Source organism: Mytilus galloprovincialis, chromosome 14, assembly GCF_965363235.1.
Source record: "Mytilus galloprovincialis chromosome 14, xbMytGall1.hap1.1, whole genome shotgun sequence".
NCBI classification, from domain to species: Eukaryota; Metazoa; Mollusca; class Bivalvia; order Mytilida; family Mytilidae; genus Mytilus; species Mytilus galloprovincialis.
Window position 1 is genome coordinate 52503157 of NC_134851.1, and position 19265 is coordinate 52522421.

A 19265-nucleotide genomic window follows, 5' to 3' on the forward strand; every position below is an offset into this window, starting at 1 on the left:
ACGTTTCGGTGTTGTGCCTCTGTTGTGTCGTAGTTCTCTTATATTTGATATGTTTCCCTCAGTTTTAGTTTGTAAGCCGGATTTGTTTTTTCTCTATCGATTTATGAATTTTGAACAGCGATATACTACTGCTTCCTTTATCTATAAAAATGATATTCAATATCAGTTACTGAAATGCAAAAGCTACACCAGATTGGTCAATAATAGATTTGAACGTCATAAGAAATGAATTCAGTATTGCAACTCAGAGTGAGGGAGAAAACTGCCTGTATAACAATCTACCAGTTAGGGAATGTGGAGCGAGGGTTCTCCATGCATAAGGAGGTGAGACAATGGCAACTCATCTGTAGCTGTTGGTGTGCAAGGTATAAAAGGGGAACATCCCATGTGCTATTAGATTAGCATACAGGCATGCGCACTATAAATTCAGTATTCAAACATGATAAATTTTCCTAAACAAATTTGTGAAGAAAATGTCACTCTGTTTAGTTGACAACGTGTTTGTCAAAGTTCAAAGTTCACAACTATAAAGTACTGTTAGACTCTGGGGTAGTATTAAATGCTTATGTATATGCAATCTGCAATGTAAACATTGTGTGAGTAAATAAAAGTTTGAAATACATTTATACTCTACGGTAAACATCACTATATTCCAAAGTATTGATATATTTAACATCAATAAGAAGACATAATACAATCTCTATAATATCTTAAATCAATATACAAAACTGTACATGCTGTAAAGTTCCTTGTTTTTGAAATATTTTTAGTGTAAAGTTGTCTATTTAAAAAGTGTATGTTGTCTGATTCTAAGGATTCAAATTGCTGGAAATAGCCACATTCCGAGTTACGGAATAGGTTTACAATTTGGTTTGCAATCACATACTTCTGGACTGTTTGGGTACTAATGAGGCTGTAGTAGAGTTACGGAGTAGGTTTACAAATTGGTTCGCACACTCATACTTCTGGACTGTTTGGGTACTGATGAGTCTGTAGTACTGCCTTGTGGTCAATGAGCTTAATTGTCCTACATGACACATCCTGAATTACGGAGTACGTTTACAAATTGGTTCGCACACTCATACTTCTAGACTGTTTGGGTACTGATGAAGCTGTAGTACTGCCTTGTAGTCAATGAGCCTAATTGTCCTACATGATACATCCCGAGTTACGGAGTAGGTTTACAATTTGGTTCGCAAGCACATACTTCTGGACTGTTTGTGCACTGATGAGGCTGTAGTGCTGCCTTGTAGTCTTGTAGTTGACCTACATGATCTGATTGAAATGTTGGAGAAATAAAGTCCACACAGATACAGAAACTGATATAGGCTTAGGTCATGTTCAAATGCAGAGGGTCTAGTATGAAAAATATTGAAATATCTGCCATGTCTGTTGTAATCCTGTTTGAAACATATGGAACGTTCTGAACTTGATAGATGTGAGAACTAGTTGCTGAATGTGCTTTAAACCACAGGTGAAGGATGAAATAGTGTTTAAGATATCAAGTTGGTGATACTATGATGAGAATATTGGTTAATTGTTCATGTTCCGTATATTTTATGGTATAACTGAGCTTCAGTTGAATAAATGTAAAGTTTAATAATCAAGTGTGATAATTGTTTGTCCTATTGACATATAAGTCAAGCTTTAATGCCACATCTAAGGTAAAATGAAGAAGTTGATCATGTTGATAGTGTCTAATTTCTTATGTTGTAAATCTGATGAAACCAAAGTGCATACAGGAGTTGCAATATCTCCATTACCTCAGTGTTTAAATATGAAATAAAAGAAATGAAGAAAGGTGTCAGTAATAGGCAATATCAAAAGCTGTACTTATGTTAATTCTATAAATGTATAACAAGAAAAGTAACTGTTTAACTCATTTAGAATCATTCAAAATCTGAATAAAATTATACTAAAAGTCAACAAGTGTCAACTTGAGTCAACTTGAGTCATTCCTCAACTTTCTTAATCAGTAATGTATAATGAGATGCAAAAACCTCTGTATGAAAAGATCTCTATATGATTAGAAAATAAACTATAATATGTGATTGTCGGAATTATTAGTGTCTCTCAAACATGAAAATATATATATGTTACAGGCATTTTCTAAATTTAGGCATTTTGTAAGATGCCTGAAAATTTTAGGCATTTTGTAAAATGCCTGTAAGAATCAGTCTTGGCCTTTGTTAGTCTTGTATTATTTTAATTTTAGTTTCTTGTGTACAATTTGGAAATAAGTATGGCGTTAATTATCACTGAACTAGTATATATTTGTTTAGGGGCCAGTTGAAGGACGCCTCCGGGTGCAGGAATTTCTCGCTACATTGAAGACCTGTTGGTGACCTTCTGCTGTTGTTTTTTTCTATGGTCAGGTTGTTGTCTCTTTGGCACATTCCCCATTTCCATTCTCAATTTTATTATACATAATGACTAATTTTTCTAGGCATTTTACAAAATGCCTGGTAATATTGAAAGGCATTTTACAAAATGCTTGAAATTGTTTTAAGGAATGAAACGCTAAAAAAACCAATTGAAAGCTTTGAACACCGGAGCAGTTTTATTTATGATAATTACAAGATTGATCGTTTATATAAATATACAGTGTTAATTTCCATTGTTTAACGCGAAATTATAATTTGTTAGAATAGACTCATACCACATCTTCTTATATCTATATTCGAAATATAGATATATTTGTTAGTTTTGTGTACCACGATAACCCTTTCCTCAAAATCTGCTTTGTATTTTTTTGTCATGGAACTCTTGACCAGTCTATGAATTTTTAACTCTTAACCTATGTATATTCGGTGTGCCTCTTGGTATGATTACCTTGACAAAATCAGGAGTCTCTGGTTTATGTTAGTCTTGTATGTTTTTAATTGTAAATGTTGTAAGTTCGGTTTTATTTTTTGGAGTTTGAACTAGTACACATTTTGTTTAGGGGGCATCTGAAGTCCGCGGCCGTGCGAGGGATTTTCTCACTTTTATAAAAACCCATTGGTAACCTTCAATTGCTTTTTGCTCTTTTGTTATGTTACTTAAACACATTTCACATTTCCATTCTCAATTTTTTTTAATTGAAGAATGTTTTTATGAAATAAAACTTAAATCTTTTAATTGCCTAGATATTTCAAAATGTTTCAATCATTTTACCTTGGATTTCATTTCATGGACATGTAGATATGGATAGTCTGTTAAGCATCTTGAAAAATCACACAGAAGGTATATGCATATCAATAAACTGAACTTAGTGCGAAGAACCTTTGGAGTACACTTAGACATAGAGCTCAATCTAGTGAAACACTTTTTGTGCTGGTCAATTTGTAAGAAGCAAGAATGTTCAGTAACGTAAGATCTACAAACACATCACCATCACCAAAAACAATTTTGTCATTAATCTATCTGTGTCTTTTGTTTGATATGCACATAGACCAAGGTGAGCGACACAGGCTCTTAAGAGTCTTTAGTTTATTTTTATTAATGGGTGTTCTGAGGTGAAATTTTCTGTCCCTCTCCAAATACCTTCATTTCAATTGCAAGCAGCAGTCTAAATTTCTGTACGTTACCCGGGTCAATCCCCTACAGTAATAACCAAATTGTTCACGTCTTAAAAATGCATTACATATTTGCGACTGAAAGCAAGCAAACAGCAATCAGTCAATTAAAAAAAATCTATGTTTCGCTTTACTGTTTTGAATCTCGAATTTCTAAAAATTCTATTATAAATTTTGTTCTATTGACTGAACAATTTGTCTGTCTTCCGTTTGTTATATTATAGTTCGTTTCTGTGTGTATTACATTATAACGTTGTGTCGTTTGTTTTCTCTTATTTTTGAGTGTAAATTCACATTGCGATAAGACGTGTCACGGTACTTGTCTATCCCAAATTCATGTATTTGGTTTTGATGTTATATATATATGTTATATTTGTTATTCTCGTGGGATTTTGTCTATGTGTGTTACATTTTAGTGTTATGTCGTTGTTTTCCTCTTATATTTAATGCGTTTCCCTCGGTTTTAGTTTGTTACCCCGATTTTGTTTTTTGTCCATGGATTTATGAGTTTTGAACAGCGGTATACTACTGTTGCCTTTATTTATCTCATCTATCTTTAGATCATGAAACTGCTTTAATTAATAATTATTTTGCAGAATGCATGAACATGATGAAAAGTAGGGTATGTAATAAGGACAGCAAACAAAAATAATATAAAAGAAGACAAATAAAAATTAAAATTAAACATAACTAATCCAATAATAATAAAAAAAAATAATCAGGATAGATCTTAATATTTCAAGTGGCTGTTTTATGAATAAGCATGTTAATATATGTAAATTAAAGAAATTGATTTTTAAACCAGTTAAATCTAGTCTCTAGTTGCCTTCGGATTATAATTTGCAAAACAACTCCGAGCACAATAACACAGTAACATCTGTATATAAGAAATGAAAGTTCAAACAAATATACTTGCCTTGCGAACAGTTTGTATAGAATATAAGGCCAGATCAATATATAACACTCATGGAAATCTCTGTATGGTCAAAAATTATATAAGGATCTGATGATGTTAGATTCTGCTCGATCACATAATACTCTTGAACATTGTTAACATGGTTATAAACTCCGCATGTAAAGTTCTACACAAGTTTGCAAACATTGAAAACTCAGCTGTGTATAAGTTAATAAGATCCAAAAGTGAATTTAAACAATTTTAAGTTGATGTTGCAAGACGTAAATATCTAAAATTCAGTATATGGTAGCAGTTCAAATACAATGCAGCTTCAATGTGACATTATAATGGTAAAAGTTAAAAAAAAAAGATTAAGTCTATTTGAAACAATAACATGAATAATTAATTAAATTATAGCACTATTAAACTATATCAACTAGTCAAGACTGCTGTGAACCAAGAAAGTGATTATACAAAGACCATGCATATGGCTTTACACACAGATTGGGTACATCAATCATACAGTGCGAGGAGTCTGGCCTCACTGACCCTTATATAATATACTAGTTGTTGTCACGTGTAATTAATTTTTATAAGATCTGGTATAATAATCTGCATTTCCTTACCAACAGTGATTATTTATGACATGTATCTGATTAAGAAAAGATTAGTGTGCCTCCTAGTGAGATTCCAGTTGTAACTTCAAAGTTTCAAATTCAAGGGAAATTAACCTCAAGATAAAACAATTTTTAAAAGTGGTCTGTGTATGTTAATTAAATGTATCCAGAATGTCAGCATATTTATTATCACATGAATTATTATAAGTACATATAAGTACAATAAAAATCGAACGAAGCAGATAAACTTGCAAAACAGTTTTTTCATAAAACAATAACTTGATGAGTTTATTGACAATATATAAAGTAGAAAATCAATCTAAAAGTTTTAGGAACTAAATTATCTGTATAATTTCACTTTTCCACAGTGTTATGTTGGGAGTCCATGCTGGAACACATCAGCTTGCATCAACACTGAGCCAGGTTACCAGTGTAGAGCCTGTCCCCATGGTTACACAGGAACCTATGAAGATGGTCTTGCTTGGAACAATACACGTAGGATATTTCAGCTGTATAACTACCACCATGATCCATTATATCATCAGACATGTTTTGACATAGATGAGTGTGCTGTTAATCATGGAGGATGTGATTCTAATTCTTATTGTCACAACACACCAGTAAGTATCCACTTATTGTCATAATACACCAGTAAGTATCCACTATCAGCCTTAATGTCACAATACACCAGTAAGTATCCACATATTGTCACAATACACTAGTAGGTATCCACTATCAGCCTTAAGGGCATACGATACAGTTACAGGGAATGTAATGACGTTGCTAACGTAAAATGTTATTTTCGCAACGTCAAACTCTGACATATCGGGGAAAAAAGATGCATTTTTCGACTGATTTTTATCATTCAAACTGATTTAATTTGAAAACGAGTGCATGGACCCCTATTTTTTAAAACAGCAATTTGTTTCATTTTGCAAGGAGATTATGTGACCCAAATTTTATAAAACTGTAAATAGCGCATTTTTTTTAATTTTGATAAACATGCAGCAAAAAATGACGTTTTTTCCTCTATTCATGAACATTTGATAAATATAGAGTTATTTCGGAATAAAAATTGCATAATTTTTAATGATACTTATAAAATACAGAAATTACCGATTATTTAACAAAAACCATTTTGTGTTTATCTTTTAAAACAAAAAAGTTATGTCTTTCTTTCGAAAAAGAAAATACGGACACAAATCTGAATTTTGAGCAAATATACAAAATTTCGAACTCATTTTACTCAAAAAGTAGCACATGAAGGTATATTTTTTATTACATATTTGATTTAATGAGGTAAAAAATAGCCTATATGCAAATTTTCATCAACTTGTAAATACAGGTTCAATACTGTATCATATGCCCTTAATGTCACAATACACAGGTAAGTATCCACTATTAGTCTTATTGTCACAGTACACCAGTAAGTATCCACTATCAGACATATTGTCACAATACACCAATAAGTATCCATTATCGTCCTTCCCTACGTCTATATCAACCTGCTCTGTCGCTCAGTAATTCTCGTATCGAAACTTCAAAACGAGACCAGGCATTATCAGCGACGTCACAATGTGAGAGGAGAAGTTATCAGCGACGTCACAATGCGAGAGGAGACGTTATCAAGCTTGCTTTCGTCAAGCGTAAAACTGTCTTATGGAGAGGATAAAAGACCAGTAGTGGAACGATAAAGAGATAATTGGGTTTTCTTCGTATAAATATCCTAAAATATCAGCCGCTCAACCCAATGTGAAACTTTTTAGCTCGTTCGCTACGCTCACTCGCCAAGAAAAGGTTAACATTGTGGCTCTCGGCTGATATTTTACGATATCAATTTGTAGAAAACCCGATAATCTATACCTATCAGTCTAAATGTCACAATACACCAGTTAGTGTCCACTATCAGCCTTATTATCACAATTCACCAGTAAGTGTCCACTATTAGTCTTATTGTCACAATACATCAGTTAGTGTCCACTATCAGTATTATTGTCACAATACACCAGGAAGTAACTATTTATTGTCACAATACACCAGTAAATGTCCACTATCAGCCTTATTATCACAATTCACCAGTAAGTGTCCACTATTAGTCTTATTGGCACAATACACCAGTTAGTATCCACTATCAGTATTATTGTCACAATACACCAGGAAGTAACCATTTATTGTCACAATACACCAGTAAGTATCCACTATCAGTCTTATTGTCACAATACACCAGTTAAAATCCACTATCAGTCTTATTGTAACAATACACCAGTAAGTATCCACTTATTATCACAATACACCAGTACGGATATAAACTTGGATAGAACAATTATACCCTGTCTTATTCCAAATCTGGCGACTTTAAAAGAAATTTGACAACTAAGTGCAACGCGAAAGTAACGTTTTTTTTCCTTATTTTAAAAGCTTTATAGGAGATTTTGAATTTTCATATATTTCTAACAGGATGTAGTGGTGTTTTTTTTTTTGGTAGAACTCTACATGTAGTTAAATATAAGACGTTTTAATCCAGAGATAAACTGGAATGAGTCAAATTGTGAGCTCAATGATGGAAAATCATGTCATAGACAGTGTAACATCAACATAGTTCATTTGCATAGCTGGGTCAGTAGTCCTATTCATTGATAATGTGGCAGCCAAGTGATGCGTTTACTAAAATGATTGGTATAATATGATTTAATTGTTAGTGCATTAAATATTGAATTACAGTGAGACATTGATAAGCTACAGATTTCAATATTACGCAAGGAACAACCATTGAACAAAATTGAAGGAAAACATGCTTGAAGTTCCCCGTGTAATGGGTAGCAAATTTCCGGGGGATATGGGTTAGCAACACCCGGTCTATAGGTTTTGTAACAACGTGTGTTAACCAAACAAAATCCTTTATACTAAGCATGGGATCAGTTTGTATATTTACTAATAAGAAAACTTATGTCACTAATGTTACTTTATATTAACGATTCAAAAATATCACAGTCTTAACTCTGCTTGTTAATGTATTTCAGTAGATATTTCTGTTTTTCAGGGTAGTTTTTACTGTGGGTTTTGCAAAGAAGGTTATGTAGGCAGTTCTAGGACTGGATGTATGCTAGCAGATTTCTGTCTGTCTGGTGTTCACACTTGTGACAGCAATGCTGTGTGTTATTTCACAGGACCCGAGGAATACAAATGTCAGGTATAAAGTTAAGAATGTATTCGTTTAACTTCGCCTCAATTTTGCGCCTATCCCAAGTCAGGAGCCTCTGGCCTTTGTTAGTCTTGTATTATTTCTTGTGTATAATTCAGAGTTTAGTATGACGTCCATTATCACTGTACTAGCATACATATTTTTTAGGGGCCAGCTGAAGGATACCTACGGGTGCGGGAATTCTCTCTACATTGAAGACCCATTGGTGGCCTTCGGCTGTTGTCTGCTCTATGGTCGGGTTGTTGTCGCTTTGACACATTCCCCATTTCCTTTCTCAATTTTATTTTGACGTTTCAGTCTGGTTAAAATCTCGTTCTGGAATTATTTTCAAAACACGTGTTACAAGTGGAAAATATCACTGAATTTTAAAAATATTATAATCAAACATAACTCGGTGAAAAAATTGTGCATTTACAATGAATAGTTTTTGAGTAATTCAGTTTTCAAATTTTACAACCAACCAAATCAGTCTTTAGCCAAAATTTTGAGAAAATGGATTAGGGGTACAAAAAATGATTTTACAAGAGTCATGTACATCCCATATTATTTTTGTCTTTTCAAATTTCTAAGATGTGTATTTTTTCAATCATTTATAACAAAAAAGTTGAAATAATATGCATTTTGTTCTTAAAATTGAGAAAAATCATAAATTTACAAAATTTACAGCATGGTACATTTGACATAAGAAAGCATCAAAACATGATAAAACTTTCTTATATTAACATGTACATATCATTTGCATATAGATATATATGACTGCAAAAAATTTTGCGGTCGTATATTGGTATCACGTCGTCGTCGTCGTCCGAAGACGGATGGTTTCCGGATAATAACTTTAGTATAAGTAAATAGAAATCAATGAAATTTTATCACAATGTTTATAACCACAAAAGGAAGCTTGGGATTGATCTATGGGGTTATGGTCCCTAAGGTTAAGGAATAAGGGTCCCAAAATGGTCCAAAACAAGCATTTATCTAGTGTCAGTACAAAAAGTTATGTATAAGTATTTCAGTTGTTCTGTAATTGTACCACAATGTTTAATACCATAAGTAGAAGGTTGGGATATATTTTGTGGGTTATTGGGCAAACAGTCTGGGAATAAAGGGCCAAAAACAAGCACTTTTGTAGTTTCAAGACAATAAATTGGAGTTATCTTTCTTTGAAAAGAATGGTTGTTGAATCACCTAAAACCAATGCTTTATGAAATCTTTGAAAATTGGAGTTATCTTTCTTTGTCCAGAATAGTAGTTGAATCAACTTAAATCAATGCTATATACAATATACAATGCAATATTCACTTTACTACCAACTGATAAATTAAAGCAGTCTTTTCCATTCAGTGATTACAAGCACTTTGATTACCATTCTAGGGTTATGCCCCTTTACAAATTGAAAAATTGAAGAATTCTTTAGTTTCTGTTCTCTTAACTTAAGTTTGTCTCAACTAAATTTTATGAAATGTGTATATAATGCTTATTACCTCTTAACTCAGTTTAAGTTCAATTTTTGGCAGCTTCACTTTTACAGTCCTTGAGTTATGTCCCTTTATAACGTTATATGCTAGCGGTGGCATCATCTGTGTCCCAATTCCCCACATTCTCCATTTATTTTTTTATAAGTTACTATTAATTAATCTTAATTTTAACCATGACATTTTATATTTTGATATTGTATGATGTATTTAAATGAGTAGTTATTGTTGCAAACTCCATTAGAAATTTGAATTGAGATTATACAGTCATATAAACCCAAAAATCAGGTTAAGAAAAAAAGATAAATTCTAGAAGTTTTTGGCTACTCAGAGGTGTTCTTCCTTGAATTGGTATATTATTGTAAACCTCTGAACAAAGTACTAACATATGTTTTGTGATGTATGTTCAGGATCAGGTTTTCTGGTTTCCAGACAATAACTTGAGTATAAGTATATGTATCTCTTTGAAACTATACCACAAGGTTCCATAACAAATAATGAAGGCTGGGATTGATATTGAGTGTTAGGTTCTTAATTTTACGAAAAAAGGGGCCTAAAACAATACATGTTTCTAATACTTTATTAAATTGCTTATTTAGTGACCAATTTCAATGGGGTTTGATTCAAAGTATGTAATTCTTGTGTTTTTGTAATATGCTGAATCTAAAGGTATACATAGATTTTGATTTTGGGCACTATTATTATGGTAAATTATTCCAAAAGGTCAAACTTTGTTTAATTTCAACCAAAAAAGAATTCTTGGTGTTCTATGTTACGCTGAATACTGTCAAATGAGACACACTAATCAGAGAATTGTGTCATTTTGTACAAGGTGTCAACATTGTCAGGTTTCTCTTTTGATCGCGTAAGTATGCACAAACAATATCACAGGAAATAACTATGTATGTTTCATTACTGTGCATTTATAAAGGTTTAATTTATGAGACTTTTCTACAAAATCATGGTTATTATTAGCTCACCTGGCCTAAAAGGCAAAGTGAGCTTTTCTCATTACTTGGTGTCCGTCGTCCGTCGTCGTCTGTTAACTTTTACAAAAATCTTCTCCTCTGAAACTACTGTGCCAAATTTAACAACACTTGGCCACAATCATCCTTGGGGTATCTAGTTTAAAAATGTGTCCGATGACCCGGCACGCCAACCAAGATGGCCGACATGGCTAAAAGTAGAACATAGGGTTAAAATGCAGTTTTTGGCTTATATCTCTAAACTAAAGCATTTAAAGTAAATCTGTCATAGGATAAAAATGTTCATCAGGTTGAAATCTATCTGCCCTGGAATTTTTAGATGAATTAGGCAGCCGATTGTAAGGTTGCTGCCCCTGAATTAGTAATTTAAAGGAAATTTTGCAGTTTTTGGTTATTATCTTGAGTATTATTATAGATAGAGATAAACTGTAAACAGCAATAATGTTCAGCAAAGTAAGATCTACAAATAATTATATATTTATAGTCAATTTTTACCAGTTTTTTGTAAATTTTTGTATTCTTTTACAAAAATCTTCTCCTCTGAAACTACTTAGAAAAATTTAACTAAACTTGGCCACCAACATGGCCGACATGGCTAAAAATAGAATATAGGGGTAAAATGCAGTTTTTGGCTTATATTCTCTTATATTTAGAGCAAAATCTGACAAATGTTTATCAGGTTGAGATTTATCTGCCCTGAAATTTTCAGACGAATCAAGCAACCCCTTGTTGGGTTGCTGTCCCTGAATAAGTAATATCAAGGAAATTTTGCTAATTTGGATATCATCTCAAATATAATTATAGATAAAGATAAACTGTAAACAGCAATTATGTTCAGCAAAGTAAGATCTACAAATAAGTCTACAGGACTAAAATTGTCAACTGCCCCCTTAAGGAGTTATTGCCCTTTCAAGTCAATTTTTAACAATTTTTCGTAAATATTTGTTAATCTTCTTCTCTGAAACTTATAAGACAATTTAACCAAACTTGTCCACAATCATCAGTAGTGTATTTAGTTAGAACAAATTGTTGGATGACCCCACCTGTCAACCAACATGGCAGACTTGGCTAAAAATAGAACATAGGGGTAAAATGCAGTTTACAAAAAAATATCAGGTGAGCGACACAGTCTCCATGAAGCCTCTAGTTTTAAAGATGAAATAGTTTTGATATAATACATATACCACAACAAATATTTTACAACAGATTTCAGGTAAGAGTTACATTTGTTCAATGAAACTATCAAGATTTGATTGGTGACCTTTCCTTAAAATTTTCAGTTTTACAATAGTGTTTTTCTGTCATTGTTATTAAATGTTGTTATTGGGACCTAAGGTAGTTGTTATCTTCAACTCATGCAAATTGGCTTGCTTCCTTGAACAAATCCTACAACGTTTCGTACCTCACCTTTCCATCTATCAAGCGCACAATCATGTCAATTTGTTTGACAGTTCAGTGATCATGATACACATTAAGTTCTGATAATTATTTATTTTGTTGTATTGATTATCAGATCAAAAGGTCAGATAAGAAAGGATTAATTACATGTTGTAGGTATAACTAACATCATGTGAACTTGAAAACAGTGTCAGATTATGTTAGTGACAGGTTTTGAAATACACAAGTTTTTTTTAACAAAGATTGTTATAGACATTTCAGGACTAGAAATTTTTTCGTCAGATGTCACAAGTTGTACGAATATCCCAGGTGTTGGTTTAAACAAGTTGCACTGTATTTTGATATTTTACTTTGGGCCCCTGGTTTTGAGTTTGTCTAAATGGGTATCCAACAATACACTTTGTTCTGATTTGAACAAAAAAATGAATATATGGGGTTCTTTGATATGCTACATCTTGCCATGTATTCAGATATGGTTATTAAGCCCCATTATCAAATTGGTCCACATTGAGGTCAAAATTAAAGTTTGTTTGATTTCATAAAAAACTGAATACTTTTATGTTTTACCAAATTTTATATTCTTTGTTCACTTTCATTCTGTTGCAAACACATGTCAAATAATTTTTAAAATCACAACCCAAATTCAGAGATGTATCAAGCTTGAATGTAGTGGCCATACTTGCTCAAACTGTTTAGGGGTCCATCCTTCTAGTTGTATGAAGCTGCGCCCTACGGAGCAATCTATTAGAGAAAGTATAGATTTGGTCAAGTTTAAAAAGGTCAATAATTACAATGCATGAAGAAGTCAAAATGAATTATAAATCTCCTTATCATAAAATTGTCCATATTTTGAGTTAGAGCTAACAGACTTTTACTATAGTTTTTGGCTAAATTTTTCCAAAATGAAGTACAGTACTCTGTAAAAAAATCATTTTTGGGGAAAACATTGCATAAAATGCGATCAAGACCCTATGATACTAACTTGATATCTAAATCTTCATAGGCTTAATACTACCGTTTTGATACACTATATATATATATAATGCATTGATCATTACATTCTATACATCCTATCTATGACCATTTCAAGAAATTTATCAATGTGATATAATGCTCAGATATTCAAGTCACAAAATAATTTTACACCAGTCAAGAAAATTACATAACTTTTGCAAGGTGCAGGAATTTAATTTATGTTTTAAAAATATAAATGATGTTCTTGTTAAAATCATCTTTAAAAAGTGGAGTTTTCTTCCATCAACTACTACCAATGCTTAATTGACAATGCAATATTTAATTTTACCTTTAACTGATAGATTAATGCAATCTTTTCCCTTGAGTGCTTACATGCACTTTGATTGGATATAGCAGGTGGGATTTTGTAAATTTGTGTTTTGGTCTAAAAGAAATGTACTACAAAATAACTGTGCTAAGGCCTATTTCGGATCAAATAAGGCCTTTACTAAAATTCTTAGATTATGTTAAATTAATTGTCTATGTGTATAGTTTTATGATCATGAACACTGTTGTTATGAGTAACACTTATCTAAATTACCAGTGTATCTTTGTAGTGCAAGACTGGTTGGGCAGGCAATGGTTATATTTGTGGAGAGGATCCTGACCAAGATGGGGTGCCAACACTGACTATTTCCTGTACAGGTCCATCTTGTCGTAGAGTAAGTACAGTAAAATCTTTATAAAACTATTGGCAATGGTGGTCATTTTTATAAAAATGCTGCAAAAATAAATGTATTTAATAAAGCTTTTATCATGATTTATGAAACTATTATTTTTTTCAAGAACATGTGTAGTACTCCCTGCCTTTTCACCATTTTGTCTTTTGTCATGTCAGAATCTTCAGTAAGATTTTCTCATCACTTTACGTTTTTTTGTCCTCATTCCTAAAGATTTACAAAAAATTTCTTCTCTGAATTAACTGGACCAAATGTAACCAAACTTGGCCAAAGTCATCAATGATCATTGGGCATCTAGTTTGAAAATGTGTCAGATGACCCCATCTGCCAAACAACATGACTGACCAAAATGCACCTAAAACAAGTTTTGTCTACGATTAAAAAAACATTGTAGTTGATGTATATCATCGTCCTTATTCCAGTGGTCAGGTTTAAGGTTTTGATTAAGTTTATATTATTATAGTAGGGATGTCAATGAGTACTGAAGAATTCTAATATCGAATACCAAAAACGATACTCCATCGGTTTTCTGTTAAAATATTGCGGTCACTTTGTGTCCGTCTTCTGTCGTCATCGTCCCTTAACATTTATAAACTCTTTTCCTCTGAAACTACAGGGCCAAATGAAACCAAACTTGGCCTAAACCATCTTTAGGGTATCTAGTTTAAAAATTAATATGATGACCCTGCCGATCAAGCAAGATGGCAGCCATGGCTAAAGATAAAACATGGGGGTAAAATGCAGTTTTTGGCTTGTATCTCTGAAGCTAAAGCATTGAAAGCAAATCTGACATGTATAAAAATATTCATCAGGTCAACCCCTATCTGCCCTGAAATTATAAGACGATCAGACATGTCAGACAACCTGTTGATGGGTTGCTGCCTCAAAACTGGTAATTTTATAGAAATTTTATTGTTTGGGCTATTATCTTGAATATTATAATAGATAGAAATACACTGTACACAGCAAAATTGATTGTATCTTATTTTGTTTAGTAATTTTTATTATAACTAGCCAACAAAATTCTACAAAATGGCATTTGATGCCGGTAAATTTTTGAAAACGCCAGACCTGGAGGGGTTTGATAATTTAAAGAAAGAGGAATTAGTGTTGCTCGCTAAACATCTGAAATTAGATTTTAAAGTATCTATGAGAAAACAAATTATAAAAAATTTGGTTATAGACAAATTAGTTGACACAGAAATTTTAGGTGAAGAGGCTCTTGAACTAAAGGTAGACAATATTGACGCCTTTAAATTAAAACAGCTTGAATTAGAACATGAACTCAAATTAAAAGAACATGAATTTAAATTAAAACAAGCAGAACTGGAAATGAAGGAAAGGTTGGAAATAGAGAAAAAAGAAAAAGAAGATGAATTTAAATTAAAAGAACTGGAAATGAAGGAGAGGGAGAAAATAAAAGAAGATGAATTAAAATTAAAAGAACTTGACATGAAAGAAAGGCTAGAGATGGAAAAATTGAAAATTGAAATGATCAAAGAAGAAAGCAACACTAAAGTCCAGTCGAAATCAGAATATTTTGATGCAGCAAAAAATATACGTTTGGTTCCCAGATTTTGTGAAAAAACAGTCGATAAATATTTTCCACAGTTTGAGAAAATTGCTCATAATTTGAATTGGCCAAAGCCATATTGGACTACAATGCTACAAAGTGTTTTTGAGGGTAAAGCCGCTGAAATATACTCTGCACTTCCATCAGAAAAAAGTTCCGATTATGACACGGTGAAACAGGAAGTTTTGAAAGCTTATGAGCTAGTACCAGAAGCATATAGACAGAAATTTAGATCTTATAAAAAGTTTGATTCACAAACCTATGTGGAATTTGCTCGGGAAAAAGAAGATCTATTTGATAAATGGCTTACTTCAAAGAAAACAGATAACAATTTTGATAACCTAAGACAATTGATGTTATTAGAAGAGTTCAAACAATGTGTTCATTTAGACTAAAAAACACATTTAGACGACAAAACTGTTGGGACAATACATGATGCAGCTGTAATTTCAGATAATTATACCCTTTCACATAAAAGAAGTTTCAAGGGTCAAAATGTTAATACTTCAAGTGGAAATTACAAAAATCAAAGCACTGAGCGTACTGATAGTAAGCCTGTTGCACAGAATAAGAGTCAGTCCAGTTATAATATGTCTAGTCCAAAATTTGATACTTTTGAGAAGAAGTCACTGATTTGTGCTTATTGTAAGAAAAATGGTCACCTGATGGCTGATTGTTTTAGACTCCAGAAGAAGAATGAACAAGATAATAAGCCGAAGTCCAGTGCTTGTACGACACCTTATATTACCAGTACGTTGGAATGTCCTGCGAGTCAGGCTTTTAAGTCCAGTTTTTGTGATTACATGGAGGAATATAAACCCTTTATGTCTGATGGGTTTATTTCTATTGTTGATGATACCACTCTTCAGCCTATTAAGATTTTACGGGACACTGGAGCTTCTCAGTCTTTATTGTTAGAAGGTGTGTTGCCTTTGTCCGAGAAGACTTCTGTTGGTGCCTCCGTTTTGTTACAAGGTGTAGAGTTAGGTTGTATAGATGTTCCTCTCCATCGTATTTATCTTAAGTCAGATTTGATAACTGGACCAGTTATTGTGGGTGTTCGTCCTAATCTCCCCATTGAGGGTGTGACGTTATTGCTAGGAAATGATCTAGCTAGGAACAAAGTGGTTGCTGAACCAATTGTTACCAGTGAACCAGTGGTGGATGTTAAATCACCTGAAGATGATGCTGAATTGTATCCAGCTTGTGTTGTTACTAGGGCGATGGCTAGAAAACAACAAGATGAGAATTTGCAAGAAGACCAGTTTGATTACATGGACCTTTCTGACACTTTCCTAGCTGACATTGAAGGTCCTGGTAGCTCAGAAAAGGCCATAATAAGACCACCTAGTGTTAACAAGAATGTTATTATGCCATGGCCAAACGTAAACAGCCATTCATTAGACCGAAAGAACCTTTTGGAAGAACAAAATAAAGACCCTGAGGTTCTTCAGCTCTGCAAGAGGGCTCAACCACAGGAGGAAGCAGACAAAGTGGCTGAATGCTATTTCCATCAGGATGGCATTTTAATGAGGAAGTGGAGGCCTCCTGATGCTACCCCAGAAGAGGAATGGAGAGTGGTATACCAAGTGGTGGTGCCTAAAGTTTATAGGCAAGAAATTATTGGTCTTGCCCATGACACCCCCTTGGCTGGACACTTAGGTATAAGAAAGACTTGCCTTAAGATCTTGCAGCATTTCTACTGGCCAAGACTTAGAAATGATGTTGCAGAATACTGCAAATCCTGTCATATATGCCAGGTTGTTGGTCAGCCTAACCAGAAAATACCACCAGCACCACTTCTGCCTATTCCAGCCTTTGACGAACCTTTCAGCAGAGTTCTAATTGACTGCGTTGGACCTTTACCAAAGACCAAAACTGGAAATGCGTATTTATTGACAATCATGTGTACATCCACTCGCTTTCCTGAGGCTATTCCGCTAAGAAATATCAAGACACCTACTATTGTCAAAGCACTTATCAAATTTTTCACATTAGTAGGACTTCCTAAGTCTATACAGTCCGACCAGGGATCAAATTTCATGTCAGGTTTATTTCAGCAAGTCGTGTACCAGTTAGGGATTGCTCAGTATAGATCAAGTGCGTACCATCCAGAATCTCAAGGTGCCTTAGAACATTTTCATCAAACATTGAAGAACATGATTAGAACTTTTTGTCTTCAATTTGACAGAGACTGGGATGATGGAGTTCACTTTCTACTTTTTGCAGTCCGAGAGGCTGTTCAAATATCCCTTGGATTTAGTCCCTTTGAGTTGGTATTTGGCCATACTGTAAGGGGACCGTTAAAATTGATTAAGGAAAAATGGCTTACTGAACATACTGACTTGAATCTTTTAGACTATGTATCTAGATTTAAAGAAAAATTGTATACTGCTTGTCAAATTGCTCAGAAAAACTTAAAAAATGTACAGAACAAGATGAAAATATGGTATGATAAAGATGCCAGGGATAGAGTTTTTGAGCCTGGTGATAAGGTACTTGTATTTTTGCCAGTCCCTGGACATCCTTTACAGGCTAAATAGTGTGGTCCTTATACAATAGAGAGTAAAATCAATGATTTGAATTATATTGTAAAAACTCCAGGTCGGCGTAAACAAAACAGAGTGTGTCATATTAATATGTTAAAGCCATATTTTGAGCGTACTAATGAATGTGAGAGTAAACCAGTTGCCACTTTAGGCATGGTTAAATTTGAGAACAATCATGACAAACCAGAGGTAATTGAACCACCTTTTATTTCTGAAACTATGGAAGAGACGGTTAGATTGAAAAATTCAGAAATTTTGTCAAATTTAGACTCAAAACTTGCACATCTGTCTTTTGATCGTAGAGAAGAAATAAAAGCTTTGGTATTTTATTTCAAAAATTTTTTCCCAGATGTGCCAAACAAAACCACTGCTGTTTGTCATGATGTTGATGTAGGGGATGCTTCTCCCATTAAGCAACATCCTTACCGGCTCAATCCACTCAAACTTGAAGTTATGAGAAAAGAAATTAAATATATGCTTGAAAATGATATTATTGAGCCGAGTAGCAGTGAATGGAGCTCTCCTTGTCTCCTTGTGCCAAAACCAGATAAAACCTTTCGTTTCGTGACTGATTTCAGTAAATTCAGTCTCAAAATCTGATTCCTATCCGATTCCAAGGATAGACGATTGTATTGACAACATTGGTCAAGCAAAATTTGTGAGCAAATTTGATTTATTGAAAGGTTATTGGCAAGTTCCACTGACACAGAGAGCTCGTGAAATATCAGCTTTTGTTACACCAGATGGTTTATTTCAATATACTGTAATGCCGTTTGGCATGAAAAGAGCACCAACTACATTTCAAAGAATGATCAATAATGCTATAAAAGATTTAAACTGTTGTTTTGCTTATATTGATGATCTAATTGTATGTAGTGATAGCTGGGAACAGCATTTAACACATTTGTATAATACTTTTGATAGATTGTCACAATCAAATTTGACTATTAACCTGGGTAAAAGTGAATTTTGTCAGGCCACTGTTGATTATTTAGGGCATACAGTTGGCCAAGGTCAAGTGAAATCTATTATGGCTAAAGTGGAAGCTATTTCCAAATTTCCTCCTCCTACAAATAGAAAACAACTTATGAGATATTTAGGCATGATTGGATTTTACAGAAAATTTTGTTCAAATTTTGCTACTGTGGTTCAACCACTGACTCATCTTTTACGAGAAGATTCTAAATTTATCTGGAGTGAAAATTGTCAAAACGCTTTTGAAAATAGCAAATCACTTTTAATTAATAGTCCAGTTCTGATTACTCCAGACTTTGAAAAACAATTTAAACTTGCCGTTGATGCAAGCGATATAGGAATTGGAG

At 33.3% G+C, this 19265-nt stretch overlaps 1 protein-coding gene across 2 annotated transcripts in view; it reads left to right on the plus strand.

The window, feature by feature from the left end:
• Positions 1 to 19265, plus strand: part of LOC143059422 (uncharacterized) — a 374671-nt gene that overhangs the window by 239527 nt on the left and 115879 nt on the right. For both annotated transcript variants that reach the window (XM_076232911.1, XM_076232912.1), the window contains exons 47-49: positions 5438 to 5689; positions 8110 to 8259; positions 13699 to 13803. In XM_076232911.1, coding sequence (XP_076089026.1) covers positions 5438 to 5689; positions 8110 to 8259; positions 13699 to 13803 — 507 coding nt within the window. The remainder of the gene's footprint in view (positions 1 to 5437; positions 5690 to 8109; positions 8260 to 13698; positions 13804 to 19265) is intronic.